Genomic DNA, 18,422 nt, shown 5'->3' with positions numbered 1-18,422 from the left:
ATATGCAATTAAAATGGCATTATTTGAAAAGTTGAGATGGTTGCTTTTAAATACGCAGTATGAAATAGTTTTTGTATTCTTTATTAATTATTTTTGTTATTTTTAGGTCAGAGTAAAAACTGGACTAACAGAAAGCATTCATGCTTCCTCAGTCATTCTGGTCACTTGGGAATTTTAATTCTTTCCTAGCTTTGAATGTTTAAAATCTGAGGAGAAGGTTAACCATTCCCAATCTTTTTTATGCAGAGCAAAAATAATTTAAAGTGAATGTATTCATGAATAAGACTAGTGGAGGGCAGTACTTTTGACTTTCCAGCTGGCTGATATTACACAGCTAACCAAAATTCTTGCAGATGTCCTGTTCACTGGGCATGCGTCTAATAGCTCGGTTGTGATTGTTATTTTCATACATTGAACAAAGAACTTAATGTTTTAGTACCACAGTACACTATCATACTGTACATACAGTACATTCATCTCTTTCAAGCAGAACAGAATGTATGTACTGTATGCTAGTGTACTGTACTAAATGTATGCCTCATGGAACTACAGAAACAAGGTACTGTATGTAATTAGGTTTGCCAGTAGAATTACTGAGAGAAAAGTTCCTCTAATGGGTTCCTTTGTTCTCTTCCAAATCTTGATTGACTGCTAAACTGCTTGTGATGTCTTTGTTTTTTGTAGGCTGAGTACTTTCTGCTTGTCATTTTGGGTGTTTGAAGTATATCAAAGTTTAAAGTTTGGGTGTTTAAAGTATATCAAACTTTTAATTAACCATAGCATAACTGACCGAGTAGCTTTAAGGTCATTGTGAGAAACACCATTCAAATTTAAGGTGTGAAAAGACAAATAAAAAGCTACAAATTATGGAAAAAATAAAAAATTAAATTGTTATGACCATTTCAGAATTTAAGAAGCAGAAACATCTAAAATGTTTTAGACATTGGGTATTTCTTTTAATTCATTTACATCCATTGTATGGGAACATAAAATAAAAATATAAAGTTGGCACATGTGCTTCTCCGTCTTCAACCTTTGTAATCTTTCACAAAAGTAATTTTAGATGCATGTGTCATACTGTTAGCAAGCGTACGCCATTTGAACTTACTATACACTACTTTAATTCTGACATCAGTTCATTGCCCCAGGGACAGTGATAAGAGCAGAATCTGTTCCATTCTCAGAATTTTTAATTTTGCTTTACAAAAGCGTTAAGTGATTCCTCGCATCAAATGCCTTCAGATGATTCCTGCTTGCTTTTAATTTTTGAATTTTAATTCAATTCCAGCTCTGTTGTCTTGTGATTCATCTTTTGCACCTTTTGGAATATATTGTTTGCAAATGGGTTCCACTTAAATGAAGAAGGGATTTTAAGGGGTGTTTTATTGTTTATATAATCTGGACACCCTAAAATCTCCCCCTTATTTTAATTGGTGAAATACTTTCATGCTTGTTCACTTGACCTGTCATGTAGTGGGACTGCTGACGCAGAATGGCTGTTCAGTGGTGGATGAAGCAGTTCAATTTTATACATACAGCACTTTAGGATTTTTGGGGGTGAAAAGAGCTACGCATATGTAAGATATTATTAGTAATTTAAAGTAAAATGTAATGTAGAAGCTTACGTCCTGAGTAATTAATGTTTCATTTTTTTATGTCCTTTTAATGATTTCAGACTGGCTGGAGCATCAATTTTGGTGTTGTGGATTTCTCGTAAGCCGAAGCATGAAGCATGTTTTTTATCATGTTGAGAAATGGCCATAACAGTTCCTTATTAAGTTGAACATATTTGTTCATTGTCTTAGTTTGTGCTGAATGTTCATATATGTAGATGCGTTTTTTAAATGGGGCAAATCAATACAAAGTAAAGACTCTACTAGCGTAGAGCACACATTTATTTTGACTGACACAATTACACGTTCAAAGGGTATTTCTGTGGTTGTCAAATCCCAGGTAAATCTGCAACACCTACTGTATAAGGATCACAACAGGTCAGTTGTTCAGTTAAACACAAGTTTATTTTTAGTCTCCTTACTGAGCTTTTTTCGATTCCTCATCAGACTCTCCTCCTTTAAGCTTTCTTTTAAATTAGAATGGTTATGTCTTTTCCCCTTTGATCCATAAGATTCCTGTCTCAGCATTCTGCACAAACTACATGTATTGGAGTTTAGGTTCACCAGATTTCAGTTAAGTTTCACCCTTTCCTAGGCCATTCATTACATCTGCAGTGTCTCCTTTTTAACTGTACTTCACTGCCAGGCTTCTGTGTCTAGTAGATTATTTTTCTACTAGAAATTATATACCTGGGGCCCAGGTATATAATGTTGAAATGTGAGAAATAGAGGAATGTTCAGTTCAGGAATAAACAGCTGTTTCGTTCATCTTAAAAAAAAGATTTTAAGTGGATCTCGTAATTAAGTTAGGAATGGAAAGCTTTACCTTGAACCACTTTGTTTTCTGAGCTTCAAGTTCATGTATATAAGATGGACATTCCTGTTCCTGGTCCTTGTGTTTTTTAGGGAACTCTGATTACTCAGTGACTAAGGATTTGGAAATAGCTACAGATAAGACTAATTACATCAATAACTGATTCCAGTATTATAAGTGAGGATTATCGTCATAAGCCTGTAATTGGTGCTGGCAGGCGTCCACATCTTTAATGCTGGTTACCACGTCTGGTCAAGAAACAGTCATAGAGGCCTTTTCATTACATTACACAGGGCAGAACTTCAGATTTCTACAATCTTTAAAAGAGCCTTGCAGTCCGTAAATCCTAAACCACGTTGCTATGCAACTAGTGTTTTTATCCCTGTAATTTAATACTTATTTCTTGAAGTATTTGCATGTTGTTTTTGATCATCTGAATATATTATTCAGCATTTGTTTTGAGTTTGGGAGACATCAGATCACTTGGATTTTATTTTTAAATTAACATTATAAAGCACACTTCTTACCTCAAGAATTTTTGTCTTCTATTGAAAATATTTGGAAATCATTATAGTTTATCTAATTGAATGAGGTATTGGTTGGAATTACAATAATGCAGGTATGATAGTTCTTAATGACTGGTAACCTGCAAACCTTGTCTTACCATCTTATTTTTAGTGCTGCTGTTTTTTTCCATCTGTGTAAATTTGTATAGATATTGATGCACTGTGGGATTTCTTTAACTTTTTATTTTCACCTGGTGCACGTGGACCTGATTTTGCCTGTGTGCTTTGCAAGCATTTGTTTTGTGTTCAGAACAGCTAAAAGAAGAAAGTAGCTACCTTAAGTAGCTGCCTCTTAGAAAGAGCTGCAGGGACTCTTCTGAAGGAGTGTCTTTGTGAATATACATGCAAGAGCTACCTTGTTTAAATATGTTCAAATGAAAATTTTGTTTACAGAGAATACAAAGACCCAAGATTGATAAAGGTAACAACAAAATTAGATTTAAGGCTGTTGTCCACTGGGAACTAATTATATCTACTTAGTTTATGTAGCTTGTTGATAAATTAGGATTATCAGTTTGGTTTGCCAGCTCAGACAGCAACATTCAGACCTAACCGTTGATACTTTAGTGGTCTGTGTGCAGTGTTCATTGGAATTGCCTCCCTGAGGAGTCTCTTCAGTTTCTCCTAAACAGGCCAATCCATGTCTTGGTACATGCTTATCCTGTTGGGAAATCAAACAAATGGCCTTTCTTTCCTTCTAGGTTTTAGAACAACAACAAAAATGCTATACTAATGAATAATGAATAGCTTGTGCATCCCAAAGTCTCCAATCAGGTTAATAAACCGTTATGGGAAAAGTTATTTCCTTTTCTAATCAAAAGTGCATTTTTTTCATTTTAAACAGGCGCAGATATATGCATTTCTGTCCTTAATGCAGTTGGGATGTTGTCTCAATTGTCTTGACTTCCACCCCTGAGCACTATCAAGCTTTTTCTGATAACCTAAGAATTTCCAGCCTGCATTGTAGCTTCCCTGAATTGCATTCAGACAGCTTCCTCAAAAGTTTTAAAAACATCTTGATATAATTTCTAGACAACACATTCTGGCCACAGTTCTAGCACTTTTTAAGAAATCTATCCATGATGCCCCAGGCGCTATAAATTCTTTATTGAAAACAAGATCAGTGCATCAGTTGAACTAGGTTGAATTTGGTGCTACAGTACATTTCCACTGTGGTAATACACAATGAAAAGGAACAAGTAATAGGTTTATTCCATGCTGAAAAGAGAAGAGAGAAAACACAATGTTTCGGCTGTGAAGTCTTCAGGTGTGAGCCTGCAGAAGGCTTCACAATGTGTAGGACACTGGGAGGCAGAGTGCAGTTGTGTTAAGAGCCCTGGCCTTCTAACTGCAAGTTATGTGGGCAGTGATAGGTGGGTACACTGCTTTTGTAAACAAGAAGATAAGAAAAGTAACAAGCAAGAAGCAACCATTTGGCCCATCTAGTTTGTTTGGCTGCCAACAGCTAATTTATTCTAGGATGACTTTTAAATGTACTTCAATTAGTTTTACTTTCTTTTTCTTTCTGCTTCGTGTTTCACCATTGATTCTGAAGATGAAAACTGGGTTGATTTTGTCAGTGCCAACTCCCATTACTCCTTAATTCAAACTTTTCACAATGCAGTTGTTTGACCAAACCGAAAAACTAACAAAATGCCCATTGTGTACTTATTTTTCTAGATATCCTTATATGCCATTGAGTAGAAAACAATTGGTAAAGTGTTGTGATTTTCCATTTCCACAGACTTTTCATTCACTGTGGTTGTAATGAGAGATGGTAACAAAGTTGCTCAGAAAAGAAGAAGTACATTTAAATAAAGCTTTTAAAACGTCTGTTAGCATGCAGCGAACTTGACAGATGATGCAACCTACAGGCAATGTTTTCTGGCAAATGGTGAAGCAGCCAATTGTACTGTTAGTCTAGTCTTGCTAATTAAAACAATAACAGAAGGACTTGTATCTAGTGAATGTAGAGAAATGAAAAGAGGTTTTCAGAACTGCTTCTCCTTTACATATTTTCAAAGTTTATTGAAACAATTTATACCTAAATTCACTATTGAATTGATAGATATTATTTCCAAAAAGGCAAAATAGGACTACACTAAATCTGTTAAGTCAGGCTTTTAATTAGTGTTTGCCTTTTCTCTTTTTCATGTTTTTTTATCTCTATCTTTATTTCTGTTCAATTATTATTTAGATTTTTTCTTTCTCTTTTTTGTTTGTTATGTTTTACCTTGCTAGGTGTCCTGAATACTGTTTGTGTACATGGGCACCAAAATAAATTCTTAAATCCTTCAAAAACATCTGCTGTTTTTTGTTAATAAAACTGTGTGGGTTATTCATGCAGTGTGTTACCATGTTGTATGTTACTGTATACCGTATGTTACCTAGCAAACCCCAGGAGGACCAATATACTGTACAGCAGGTGTTCATTTAGAAGGTCTAGCTTTGAATTTGGATTCATACGCTACTGCCTCATTATATAGTTCTTGAATCAGAGGGCATTTGCATTCAGTGGATGGCACATCTGCATTTTGTAGTATATACTGTAGTGCAATAAAGAAAAAATGTAATCACAGCCTTAAATATCATAATCATTAGAAGGGTTGCAATAGTCATAAATCTAAACCATTATATATTAATGAACTCTGAGCATCACAATATTTTCTAATTATATCATTCCTTCAGCAGTGTCAGAGTTTTTATGGTTAGCATATCATTGCATGAGAAATTAAGCTAGAAGCTCTAGTTCTAATGGAGTTAAGAGTCAATCATTTGCAAACTACAGGGACAAACCAACACCCATTATGTAATTCTTTATATGTACGTTTTTAGTGTAGTCTGGAGTTTCTGCCTTCTGTTTGTTGCATTCACTTACTTTTTAAAAAAAAACTTTTTTTCAGGTGCTTCCATTGGAGAACAAAATGAAAGACACCAAGCACTTCCCACAGGCACTGAACATAGGGATGGGAATTGTTACATTTCTCTACATATCCCTAGCCACGTTTGGATACCTCCATTTTGGTGATGATATTAAAGGAAGTATAACACTCAACTTACCTCACAATGCATGGTAAGTGCTGTACAATGTCGGGAACATGTATTTATATCAAGTTCAATAGAACTGTTTTTGTTTATTTATCCCCATGGATTCTGTGACCACGCTTTCTTTTAAAGGGTTGTTCTGATAAACCTTTGAGTAAAGTGTTGTAGGCAGTGATCATATAAACCAAGTTTAATATTTAGGATAGTAAGGTCACAGGTGTAGTGAGAGACTACTCTTCCCACTGGGATCTGGAGAACAATCTTCTCCAGATGAATGTTTTTCAATCATCTGACATTATGGAAATTTGAACATGCTGTGCGCAGCTAAAGACTTTGTGTGGATCTGTTACGTTTTGATTTTGTGTTTGCATTGTCTTTTGTACATTAAATCAGGTGGTGCTCAGTAACCGTGCAGCATCCAGATTTACTTACTCCAGGAATGGAGAAAACAAAAAGCTGAAGTAATATTTGATTGTGATTTTACATTTCTTAAGAAGAACAGATATGTATTAGGCACACAAATTATACAATCTAGTGAACATGTCCAAATAAGTGGAAATATGCTGTTTTAACACCTGTTTTGAAGACAGGAGATCCATCTGACGTAGTTTAACTGCTCTCTCAGTTTGCTTTGAGACAGCAAATTGTTACTTCACTTAACAAATCAAGTCCAAATGTGTTAAAGGGGTTTGTAGTTGGGGCCATTTTTTAGACATAAGAAAAGCATTTGATGCAGTTGATCATGATATCCTCCTTTCTAAACTTCCAATACTTACATTTTCTACAAATTCAATAAGGTGATTTTGAGTTTTTAACTGGTAGAAAGGAGTATACTAGGATTGCTAATATGGATTCTTCTTTTGTTGACTGTCATAATGGGGTTCCTCACAGATCAATTTTAGGGCCACTTCTTTTTAGTTCATATATGAATGAATTCCCACTTGTATGTCCTAAAATTGATATACAGGCTTACACAGTACTTTATGTACATGCAAACAACAAATAGCTTATTAACTAACCTTAGCTCTGAGTTAAACATCAGACTTGCTTTCAAAACTAAACTAAAATCACTTCAAAGCAGTGAAGTGCCGTTATTGCTTATAGATGACATGTTTACGTTGTTATTTCTGATTTGCCATTCCCTCCACCAGGGGCTCAAAACTTTATGGAAAAATTAGGTTAACTAGGCAGTGGATATTCTGAGTAACAAGACAAGGATCAGAGGTCTGTGTTTTACAAATGAGAGCATCACAAAAGTGATTGACCAGTATATCACAGTGCTTTCTACTGCAAAGTGACAGGGGAATTATATCTGGTCTTTTCTAAATAATATTGTAAGTGATGTATAGAAAAAATGCTTCAGTGGCTACCATAAAGCTTTAAAAAATGCTGTCAATCTTTTTCTTATTTTTTTTGTACTCTCTTCTGTTCATTAACGTGGATTAGAAATCATTGTTTATGAGGTTGTTGTTAACATTAAGAAAGAAAAAAACTTTGTCATATGAGAACTTTTTACTGGAGGTGTCGTACAGTATGTGACTTTTTAGTATTCTTACGTTTTTGGGGTTTTCTGTTTTGTCCAGACAATAATAGTAGTCTAAACGTCTAGACAATAGCAGTTTCTTTCTGTTTATGTTCGTTCCATTTGGTTTTTCTTGCTCTGTAAAGTAATAAACATATATTAAGATATAAATAATTATCTTGTGGCAAATATCTTAGACCCATCTTGCATGTGGAATGTAATTGATGTTTGTTGTAAATGTAGCCAGTGAGTGCTGAGTCTGAGTGTTTAGATAGATGAATGATGATGAGTTTTCTAGATCGGTTGTTCCACGACCACTTTCAATACCAAAATGTCATTTAAAAACTAGAGTAATTTGGGATGCTAATTAACTTTTTTATCAAAGATCTCAAAGTTTCTGATTACAATAGCCTTGCTCATGTCTTAAGAATTTGAATTTTATGACATAAATGGCCAAGCAATTTGCTACAAAATTACACAAAAGTCACGTCTGTAGCTCGAGTGGATTTTAAAGATTTAGTACTTTGAATGTCAGTTGATCCACTTAAAACCTAAAACTGTGACCTTCTATAACTTTGAGATAATCATACTCATAGAAATGATTTTGCAGTTGGATTTTCAATATGGAACACCTTAGGTAATGAGTTCAATTAAAACGTGAGACAGTGCCCCTAAATTTATGAGGGAATGACCCCTGAAGACTCCATCAGCTTTATACTTTTGCTTTCTTGTTCACTTGTTTGATGACACTTCAAATGATACAAGAAAGACAGCAAAAATGCGTGTGAAAGACTCGAAATTAATGTCATTGGTCACACCGAACACCGAACAAAAGTTTCACACTTTATTCATCTTTCAGCACACTGTTTATGCCGTTTTAAACTTTTTTAAAGCAATTAGCACATAGAATTTAGTAAATCATTTGTACTTCTCACCTGTTGTGGTGAGTAATTTGCTTAATGCAATTTTCAAAACAAGTTAATTGAATTTAACTATCAAAGCATTGATATAAATGAAATTAAGTACATCAGTGAGGAAAAGCAACTTAAAATCATCATGTACAGTACATAATGTGTAGTATGACACTGTCAATCATGATAGTCCTAAGGCCCTAAGGACTTTAACCTACAGGAAAGAAAAATAGGAATGGTAAGATAATTGTGTAGGTGAATTTTTTTGCTGCATACATTAAATGTCTGTATTCAAGAAAACTTCTAACCACCAATTATTATTTTTATATTTTGTGTCTTAAACTATCACAGTATTGTTTGCACCTAAAAATGTTGACCTGGCAAAATATATAAATATATTCATTCACAGATGCCACGATGGAGCTCTCCATTGTTAGGATGCACATCTTTAACCATGCCTTCGAGGCAGCAGAGGTGTTATTGAAATGTCAAGAACAAACCACATAGCTCCTTGATGGAGATGGAGAATTGAGGGTAGAGGTTGTATAAAGGAGATTCATAAGATCAACAAGGAGATATGGACAAAAAGAAAAGGTTGCTCTGGGTAAAGAAGTACAGTACTTAGGTGGGACTTTTTTCAGGTCTGGATAGTGTGTAACCTGTTACAAATTAAAATTAATCACACTGCTTTTCATGTCTTAGGGGTTATTTCAATTTACAGATCTCTTTGGTTTACAGTGGAGTGACATGAAAAAAAGTAAAATGTCAAAGTGAAAAAGAAGCAAAAGCAAAGAACTGCAGCATTGTGACATCTCGTCCTCCTGAGATCCTCATGTGACTAAGTGAGATAAGTGATTGTGAATGAACGGGAAGACAGTGGTTCAGGCTCCGGAGAGTATATGTACTTGAGCTCTGACAGAGAACAGACACTTTTGGTTTTGGGGATTATTTATTGTCCTTTCCTATACCTATGTTCAACCTCTTCCTTGCAGAAAGTTCGATTATAGAGGGATTTTGTCAGCTTGAGAACTAGGAGAATGTTTAATTGATAAAGCTGTAGGACAAAGTGAATCAATCATTTAGCAATAATATGATTAGAGGGGTGTCTTGCATGAAATTTGCAGGTGACCGGAGATTCGTAGCTTTGCAGATTTCATTACCAATGTTTAGGCTTTCACATTTAATAAATGTCATGTCTTCATTTGTATCTCTATGGTTGTCCTTGAAAGTCTGATTAAAACTCAGACTTAAAATACTCAGAAAGTAGAATAGTGCTTAATGATGTATTGTGCGCCTGCTATTACTTGTATTTGAGAAATGATTTTTCTCATGTAAATTGAGTCATTTAGTTGTCTTTGTTATGTAACATTTATTTTGAGAGTTGCTTATTATTCAAAAATGTTAGACTTTACCTGCTGTATTTCTCTGAGTTAATTGTAGCCTTATAATTTGCATTGCACTGTATTTTAGGTTATATTTTAAGACATTTTAAGTAACTTTTTCAGGTGATACAGAAAACTAATGACCATTTCACCTAATAACTACACAATAGATACTCCTGCAGTAAACCAGTTTGTGCTTCCATTTTTCAACAAAAAGATCAAGGATTATGTGTAACTATTTTTTACCAGATTAATGTGAATGAATCTAAGTATCACTTGGCAGAAGTTTTGTTACTGTACATCCCTAATTTTATGGCAGATAGTCATGTTCAGTAAATGGAAAACAGGCCTCTTTGGTAAAGTCTAACAGACGTAGCAGAGCAAGTAGAGATTAGTTCCATGCTGAGAAGCAGATGGAAAGAAAAAAAATATTTTGGCCTTGTAGCCTTCTTTAGATGTGAGAGAGAAGTTCTAGGAAATGTAACAAAGGAGAGCAAAAGGAAAGTGTATGAGAATGGGCACAGCAGGTGAGAAAACGGATTCTAACAAATAGAAATCTGAGGAATGAAAGCTCGTCTTTTGTTCTACTTTGCTTTATATTCCTGCACATTTTCTCTCTCTCTCACACCTGAAGGAAGCTCAACAGCTGAAACATGTCTTTTCTTTTTTTCTGATTTTCAGTATAAAATTAACCTCAGCTTGCTCCTTTGCTGCCTGCACAATGATGCAACTCCCTACTTGGTCCACAGTGTAAAGTTTAGCTTTCTTAGAGGAAACTTTTCTCTCCCTAGCTGCCAATGTTAAAAGTGCATTTACTAGGAATATATTTTCTTACAAATGAAGACTACAAGTTATTGTGATGTACATGTATGTATTCCAGACACAAAAGTACGTGTCACAAATAAAAAAGTTGTATATTTCATCTGCCCTCAGGTTAGTGGATGATTTTAAAACCTAAGTTGTTGCCATTTCAAGGCCTTTGTGACAAAATACAGCCATTCTGTATTCCAGGTTTATAAATGGAGCACAATAAATCAACTCTTCAGTACAGCTTAAGGGTGCAAATATTTGTTTGCTTGGTGAAATGGAAAAGAGAAATATAGTCTATGTATCAAAGCTGCTGTGCAAAAATAACTGGTTGCCATCATGACACAGATACTGAACAAAGTAAAAGACTTTTGCATTTGGGATAAAATGAATAGAAGAAAGAATAATACATCAGTCTGAATGAAATGCCCTCTCACATGATATAACCATATTGGCTGTATCCAGTCTGTTTGTATTGGTTGGTGTATATAAATGAAAGCTTATAAAGTTTCTTAAGATCTTAGCAAACAACTGTATCATGAAAACTGCCAGATGAGTCCACATCCATAACGGACTATAGGACAGATTCCCATGGACAATGGCAGAACACACTAGAAGGCATTTCATTTAAGCTTGTGTATGATGTGCTGGACGCATGTATGGAAGTGTTCAAGAGGGCAGTAATACATGTTTCCCATGCTTATTATTTGAGTATTCAGTGGATTTCACTGTTCCACAGTTCACAGTTTTTATGGTGACATCTAAATAGGTCGACTAACTTCATAAGCACAAATTCTTTCATATTTATTAGTTCTGAAAGCTGAAATTCTGATTATAGAAGATGAGCTTGTTTTCTGCACTTATCTAACTTCACCTTTGTAAAACTGGGACATACTCTATAGTACCTTGCAGTTTAAATCAATCAATGGTGAAATGAAGTGACAAAGTGTAGATTATCTTGTGGCACTTTTTTGCAGCTCCATCTTTTCCCCCTTGGTGTTAGTACAGATTTGATTGTGTGAACCATTATGTTTGAATTGGTTTTCTTTTCGTGAAATGCAGTAAAGATAACATTATGTCTTGTTACTACTAATGCTTTTGCAGATGCCAGTTATTGGTAGCTGTTTTTCATAACCTCTATTAATCCTTTTCAATAGATTCCTTTTATAGTTTTGGAAGATGGCAGTAAACCATAATTGGATGATGATCTACCGTTAATGCTGACTATGTAGCTGTAAAGCAGAGTTTATGGAAAACAGTTTTCCATGTCAGGCTTTCATAATAAACTAGCTAGTGCTGCATTTTAATTGCATTTTGATAGTTTGTTGTGGGAGGCCCTGGATTCAATTCCAGACCTAGGGGATTTGTCTGCACGGAGTTTGTATGTTCTTCCTGTTCTCATGGGCTTCCTCTCAGTGTTCTGGTTTCCTCCCACAGTCCAAAAACATTCTGGTATAGTAGGTTAACTGCTTACTTGGAAAAGTGGCCAGGGTGTTAGTGTGCCTCTGTGTGCCCTGCAATGGACTGGTGACATGTCCAGGGTGTATCCCGCCTGGCACCCTGCTTGCTGAGGTTGCCTCTGACTCCCCCAGAACCCTAAATTGGATTAAGCGATGACAAAATGGATGGATAGTTTGTGTTTTATGGCTTTCATCTAAATCGGCAATAGCAGCAGGTCCATCTCTTAACATCAGTCATTTTTTACTCTCACATTGTACTGGACACAGTGGATCCCAGTTTAATACAGCCTATGCTCTGTGGCATTTTTGACATGGTGAAAACATACATCTGATGGTAAGACATTTGAATAAATGATGGTCGGAAATAGCTTTGCTAATGGAAAGAAAAATAGTAATATTCAACCAGTCTTTCTCATCTTGTTGGTTTAAACTTCATCATGATTTGGTCTTGTTCAGCTCTTTTTGTAAAGTCCTTTTGTCCCTTGGTCTAGTGTCTGGAAGTCAAAGTGATATTTTGTGTTGACAATATGACATTCTCATTTGCATTCAGGAAAGGTTTGAATGGCCAAATGTTCTTTGTTCAAGAGATGTATCTATTTTAACCTCTCCACGTGTAGCCTATGTATGTTCTAGCCCTGTAATTACAGTATTTGGTTGAATTCTTCAAGCTCTTTGCAAGTGCAGTGTGCAGTGTTCTCTTTCTCAAATGTTGGAAGCTCAAAAACATCCAAAATGCTTTAAATACTAGAAGAATAAATATTCAAAACCAACACTTATTTAGTAGAGATGAAAACATTTCAAGCTATTAAAGAGATAAACAACAGCATTTTGAAGTCAGATCATATTTGTACTTTTCTGTGGAGAGTTATTCTTTTATTAAGCTGAAGGCTTATACAGCAGTTCCACAGAACAATAACTGAATCGTCTATAATATAGTTATAATTTTGTAATGGTAATGAACTTGCAAAAACCCAGTGGATATGACAAATGTGAAATTCTTCAGAAACTGAGAGTAGAAAATGCTATATTAGTCTTAATTTGTGATTCATATTTTACCTAAAAAATATTAATATCAACCACAAATTTAATAAGACAGATTATTTCATCATAAATCCGTTTTTTTGACTAGATAGTGTGCCATAAGGGAAATTTGTTAAATGTTAATTTTTTATGGCATTTCTGTATCTCTTTGTTATTTTTATGACTTTGATTTGTTTAGATTTTAATTGTCTTTCTTACCTAGGGAGCCCTGTGACAATTCAGTTTATTTTCAGGAACTGGTTATAAATCTTCATGTTATGGCAGAAATGTCTAAGCAGTAGGTTTTGAAATGGCTGGGAACTGTTTTTGACAAAAGCATGAATTGTCTTGACTGGTTTAGAACTGCAACAAAAGTGCTGCATGATGACATCCAACTATAATAACCAAAATGATCCCTGAAACCAAATTGTACCACCCATACAAATCAGCCGGCTGCTTGCACTGAGTTAAAGATATGCATATGTAAATTAACTCTGTTATCTTAATGCTGGACAGGCCCACCGAGAGCTCTTTATTTTTGTTGTGTATTTTTACAGTATTAATTAAATTGACCACTTTTGTCTGTTTCATTGTTGGATTGTACAATGATGATGTTATATTTACAACTCCCTTTTTGATATTTATTGAGTGGGAGTCTTTTGCACTTAAATCTAAAGCTCTTGAACTGTACACTATTAGCATATTACTGATCCACAAGAGGTTGTGTGACACAGAATCAGAATCTTAAAGCAGGCAACTTCACTTCATGTGTAACATTTTCCCATAGGTTTTAGAGGCAACTATGATTTAAACTCCTGGAAAGTACAGTTGATTTAACTTACAGTATTTTTAGGCAATTAAGTTTGGAATTAAACCAGAAACAAGTGCAAGGACTGGAGCTGCCTACGCCTGGAACAGATTTGAAAGAAAATTTCTAATGAAGACACACATTCAGCAGTAGTTTTTGTTTGTCCTTTGAGTTCTGTTGAAAATAAAATGCGGTAAGTCTGCATTGGTCTGAATAAAATGAACTGGTGTTGGGGTTAATTGAATAAAGTATGCATTGAGGCAGCTAAAAGTTAATATGAAAACCAAGTATAAGCAGGCTTTTGAAATGGGTACACAAGTCTCATATTATTTTTTTTTCCCATTGTAGGACCAACCAGTTGGTGAAAGTTCTCTACTCCTTTGGGGTTTTTGTGACCTACTCAATCCAATTTTTTGTACCGGCGGAGATAATCCTCCCTGCGTTCAGGTCGCAGGTGAGAGAGAAGTGGAGAGGGCCATGCGAGTTTGCAGTACGAGCTCTACTTGTCTGTCTGACCTGTGAGTAAATGTTAAAACACTTTAATCCTGTGCTGCTGTACTGAAAGAAGACACCATTTTCTTTATGGCTCTACCCTCTGTTTCTTTTTTCATGGTGCTGTGTTTAGGTTATTCTAACAGAAACACTTCCTTCAGTGTTTCCATTTGAAAAGTGATTAAATATTATTCTTTGGTCCCTCATGGTTCTGAATGTTATTGAGATATTTCATATTTGTCCTTCGGATTGTTAGTGCAGTGCCTGGCATAAAACTCAGAGAGAGAATTTTACAATTTATTTGCTATTCGGAAATGATGAAGAAGACAAATTACTTTTAATACTTTTTGGGAGAACCCTACACAATGACTTTTTATATAAAACTAATCAGGTAATAGTAAAAAATCTTGTTTTACTGTTTTACGGTATAACACTAGTTCTAGCCGCTCACGGCTTCTGATTTTAAATCCTGTAGTTGCATTTTTTCACATTGCTTGAATTGTTTTTTAAAGATTCCAACCAGTTTGATTGAATAAAAGCTCCTTATGCCCAGCAAAATGTTTTGTTAAAGGGTCATAATAACAATATATAACATCAGGGTAATTCCAGCTGTTTGTATTATTTGTATTTACTTCCTTTTCTTTTCATCGCAATTAGAAATAAAATTCCTCCTTGATAAATGAAAGCACATGTAATAATATGCAAGATGTGTTTTTGTTTAAAAACGTTTCACTAGTTCTTCCTTGGAAAGCAAATCTATGTGCAACGAATATACAAAACAAAGTACATTTAAGACTTCTATTGCTTGAAAAAAAAGAATTATTTCTTATTCAGTAAGTTTTTTTCTAAATATTATGCAGTAAAATATGAGACGTGAAATGATTTTGATCTCTGAAAAAAACAGTGCAAAGAATTTCACAATGTCAAAAAGACATTTCATAATGACTAAGTTACATAAGCTGGATATCTCAAAGGAAATGGATAAAAAAGCCTTTGTTATTGCTAGTTTTCAGTCTTGTAGACTACTGTGATCTTGTAGCTGTAGTTGAAAGGGCTGCAGTGCTGAATCAACCATGCAGTACAATGTACTGTATTCTACTGAATATATTCAGGGTCTTGAACAAATCTGTATTGCTGTTTTGTCTAATTTTGTACTTGATAACGAAAAGAAAAAAGAAATCAATAACATATTGGTAAAAATTCAAAGTCCAAAAAGTTTGATTATTTTAAATAATATTTGGATGCAGTGACTTCTAAAGACATTTGTTTGCACCAGACCTTCATTAGGTGTGTCATAGTAAAGGGGGCGAATACTTATGCAATCGCTTATTTTCTGTTTAATATTTATAATTAGTAGGATCCATAGATTTTTATTTTCACTTTGACATCAAAGAGTGTTTTCTGTCAATCAATAACCCTCCCAGTTGAATACATCATGATTTCATTTATAACACAATAAACTGTAAAAATTGTCTAAGTGGGGTGAATATTTTTGATGGCCACTGTATGCAGTATACAGTATGTTGTCAAGATAGAGTTACTCATGCATATTTTTAAAATGGTGCTTTGTCATCTTAATCCAGTCTTCCTTTTCACTTTTTGCTCCGTTTTCATGGATTTATTTTTGAAGTGAATACAGAGCACTTGTTTCTATCTTAATAAAAGCTGATGATCCTGGGTGTTGGAAATCCAAAGTAGAGGAGATGTGTGCAGAAGCCATAGGTAACTTACACCTAAGGCCTCATATTCATTCATTTTGTACCATTTCATTTGAAACTCACCAGTTTAAAACATTTTGAGTCAGAGTTGTTTGTGACCTTGCGTTATGTGTGCACCGTGCCTGCCTTCAGCAATAGTTGACCTGCATTTGCTACAAAAGATGCATGTTCAGCAATGTTTACTCCAGAGGTTTCAATCATGAAAAGCCTCTGAGTTCAAGAAACTCCTGGGAACATATTTTTCCTTCTCTTTCCTTGGCATCAACTGTCTAAAAGTTTTAGCTTGTGTAACCTTCATGCTTCAATCACTACAGAAATGATTTGTCAAGCAAAGGTTCAGGACTGATACTCTGAAAAACAGACAAACTGAGATGGTCATACCTGGATGTCTAATTTAATGACTGCTCTTTATTCTTGAGGGGGAAAGGAAGAGACATGCTTTGAGACATTATTTGTCCAGTTTCTCATGCATGTGTTAAATCAAAATGAATTCATCTGAGACCAGCTACAGTTTTCTTTTTCATGTGCACCTTCTTACATCTAAAAATCAAAAAGTAAGACCTCAAGATGAATAACCTTTGACCTTGGCTTTTCATTCCTAGCTGAATATTTCTAAGGCTTCCTATTAACCATAACTTGATTTTAATACAGCTGATTGGTCATTTAAATATTGTATGTTTCTACTCCAAATTGTTAAAAGTCAGAAAATATACAAAGGTATTGTCTTTATCAACTTATTTCTGTAATTTTTTTAGAAACCTTGATTTTGATCAGCATCTTGGCTGTTTCTGCCGAATTAACAATGAGTGCATTTGTTTGCTTGTTTTTTCCAGTGAGATGTAATGTATCAGCTGTTCAGCAGGGGTCATTGTTGGCCTCATTTTCTAGTTACTTCAAGGTTTACAGGGTGACATTACATGGGGGGACATCCAAAATGAAGAGGCATGAGATAACAAATTCTGAACTGAAGCATAATAGAATATTGACCACAACTCCAGCACAGCCAGAGGTACACTATTGCTTTCTGCCTGTGGTCTTAATGGCCACCGGCATATTCTGCCCCAAGGCTGCATAACGGAAGGAAAAGGGAATAACCTGCATCACTGTGTACAAAAACAGAGAACAAAACTTTTTGGTGAATAGCATTATGGTTGCAGCTTCTATCAAAATCCCATAAGGACTAGAAAACAGACAAATGAAAATGATACATCTGACTCACAGAAACACACGGAATTGAGATTTTCAAGGAACTGGTAGATCTAAATATGTTTCTTGTGTTAGATGTCTGTTAGGCAAAGTGAAAATCATGCATGTCTTCTCCCAGAGGTCCAGGTATTTAAACAGGACTGTGTCCTCTAATTAAATTATCTTTTGTTATTGGTTAAGGTGTTGACTTAATACTGATTGTAGATGAGCGAGAAGAAAAAACAACTATGTCTAAGATTTAACTGTAGTCCAATAATTAAAATACAAATATCAGACAAGGGAAAATGCCAGCTGTTTTTGTTCTGTATTCAGAATTGCATTGAATTAATCCCTCTTCATTGTTTTTTTTTCTTGAATCCTGGCTTCAAATAAATTGAATCCAAGTTTGTATGGGCAGACCACATTGAGTGATGGAAAACAATGTTTGTTTTATCTTGTTTTCAGTGTAACGTTATTCATGAAATTCATGAAGAGGTGTGTTGTGATTGTCTTCCAGATCCTAGTACTCCTATAACTACATTTAAAAGACTTTGGAGCTGTGTATGGTGTCCTCAGATATTAAATGAAAAACAGAATTAGTATGCAGTAACAAATCAAAGATTTTTTATAGAAATTGTTTTTTGCTCTTTAATGCTGCCGATAGTTTTGAACTTTAAGAATAGGATGCTTGGCAGAAATTATTTCTCAAGTAGCTCTTTGGATTTGAATGCAGCACAAAAACTGTTGAAATTTTATTTGATTTTGACTTTGGTTTCAAATGCTGATAGTAAAAAAAAGGAAATCTGATAATTAAAAAGTAGAAGCTTGTGCTCCGCTGTGAAAATGAAGGTTTAGAGGGGTAATGTCTGGTTTAACCAGTGAGTTAAGAAGTCAAATGATAGTGCCTAAAATGCTCTGGTATTTAGTGATGAATGGAAGACAAAAAAAGTGGAAATAGTGTTTGTATTTTTGCACTGTGTACAATATGTGACACACTCAGCTGGGAACAAAACCCCACATCCATTAGTTCTGAAGTGCTTTGGATGACATTCCTGAAATGAGATAATTGATGTTTTGAT

The 18,422-nt window shown here is 34.8% G+C and overlaps 1 protein-coding gene across 4 annotated transcripts in view; it reads left to right on the top strand.

Moving 5' to 3' along the window:
* Positions 1-18,422, top strand: part of slc36a4 (solute carrier family 36 member 4) — a 200,829-nt gene that overhangs the window by 52,107 nt on the left and 130,300 nt on the right. For 3 of the 4 annotated variants that reach the window (XM_069190100.1, XM_015341615.2, XM_006628120.3), the window contains 2 exons: positions 5,897-6,066; positions 14,297-14,466. In XM_069190100.1, coding sequence (XP_069046201.1) covers positions 5,897-6,066; positions 14,297-14,466 — 340 coding nt within the window. The remainder of the gene's footprint in view (positions 1-5,896; positions 6,067-14,296; positions 14,467-18,422) is intronic. The other variant, XM_069190099.1, reaches the window with a different exon arrangement.

This window comes from Lepisosteus oculatus, chromosome 5 (genome assembly GCF_040954835.1).
Source record: "Lepisosteus oculatus isolate fLepOcu1 chromosome 5, fLepOcu1.hap2, whole genome shotgun sequence".
In the NCBI taxonomy this organism is placed as follows: Eukaryota; Metazoa; Chordata; class Actinopteri; order Semionotiformes; family Lepisosteidae; genus Lepisosteus; species Lepisosteus oculatus.
Note: the sequence above shows the minus strand (reverse complement) of the source record. Positions and strands in the feature narration are given on the sequence as shown.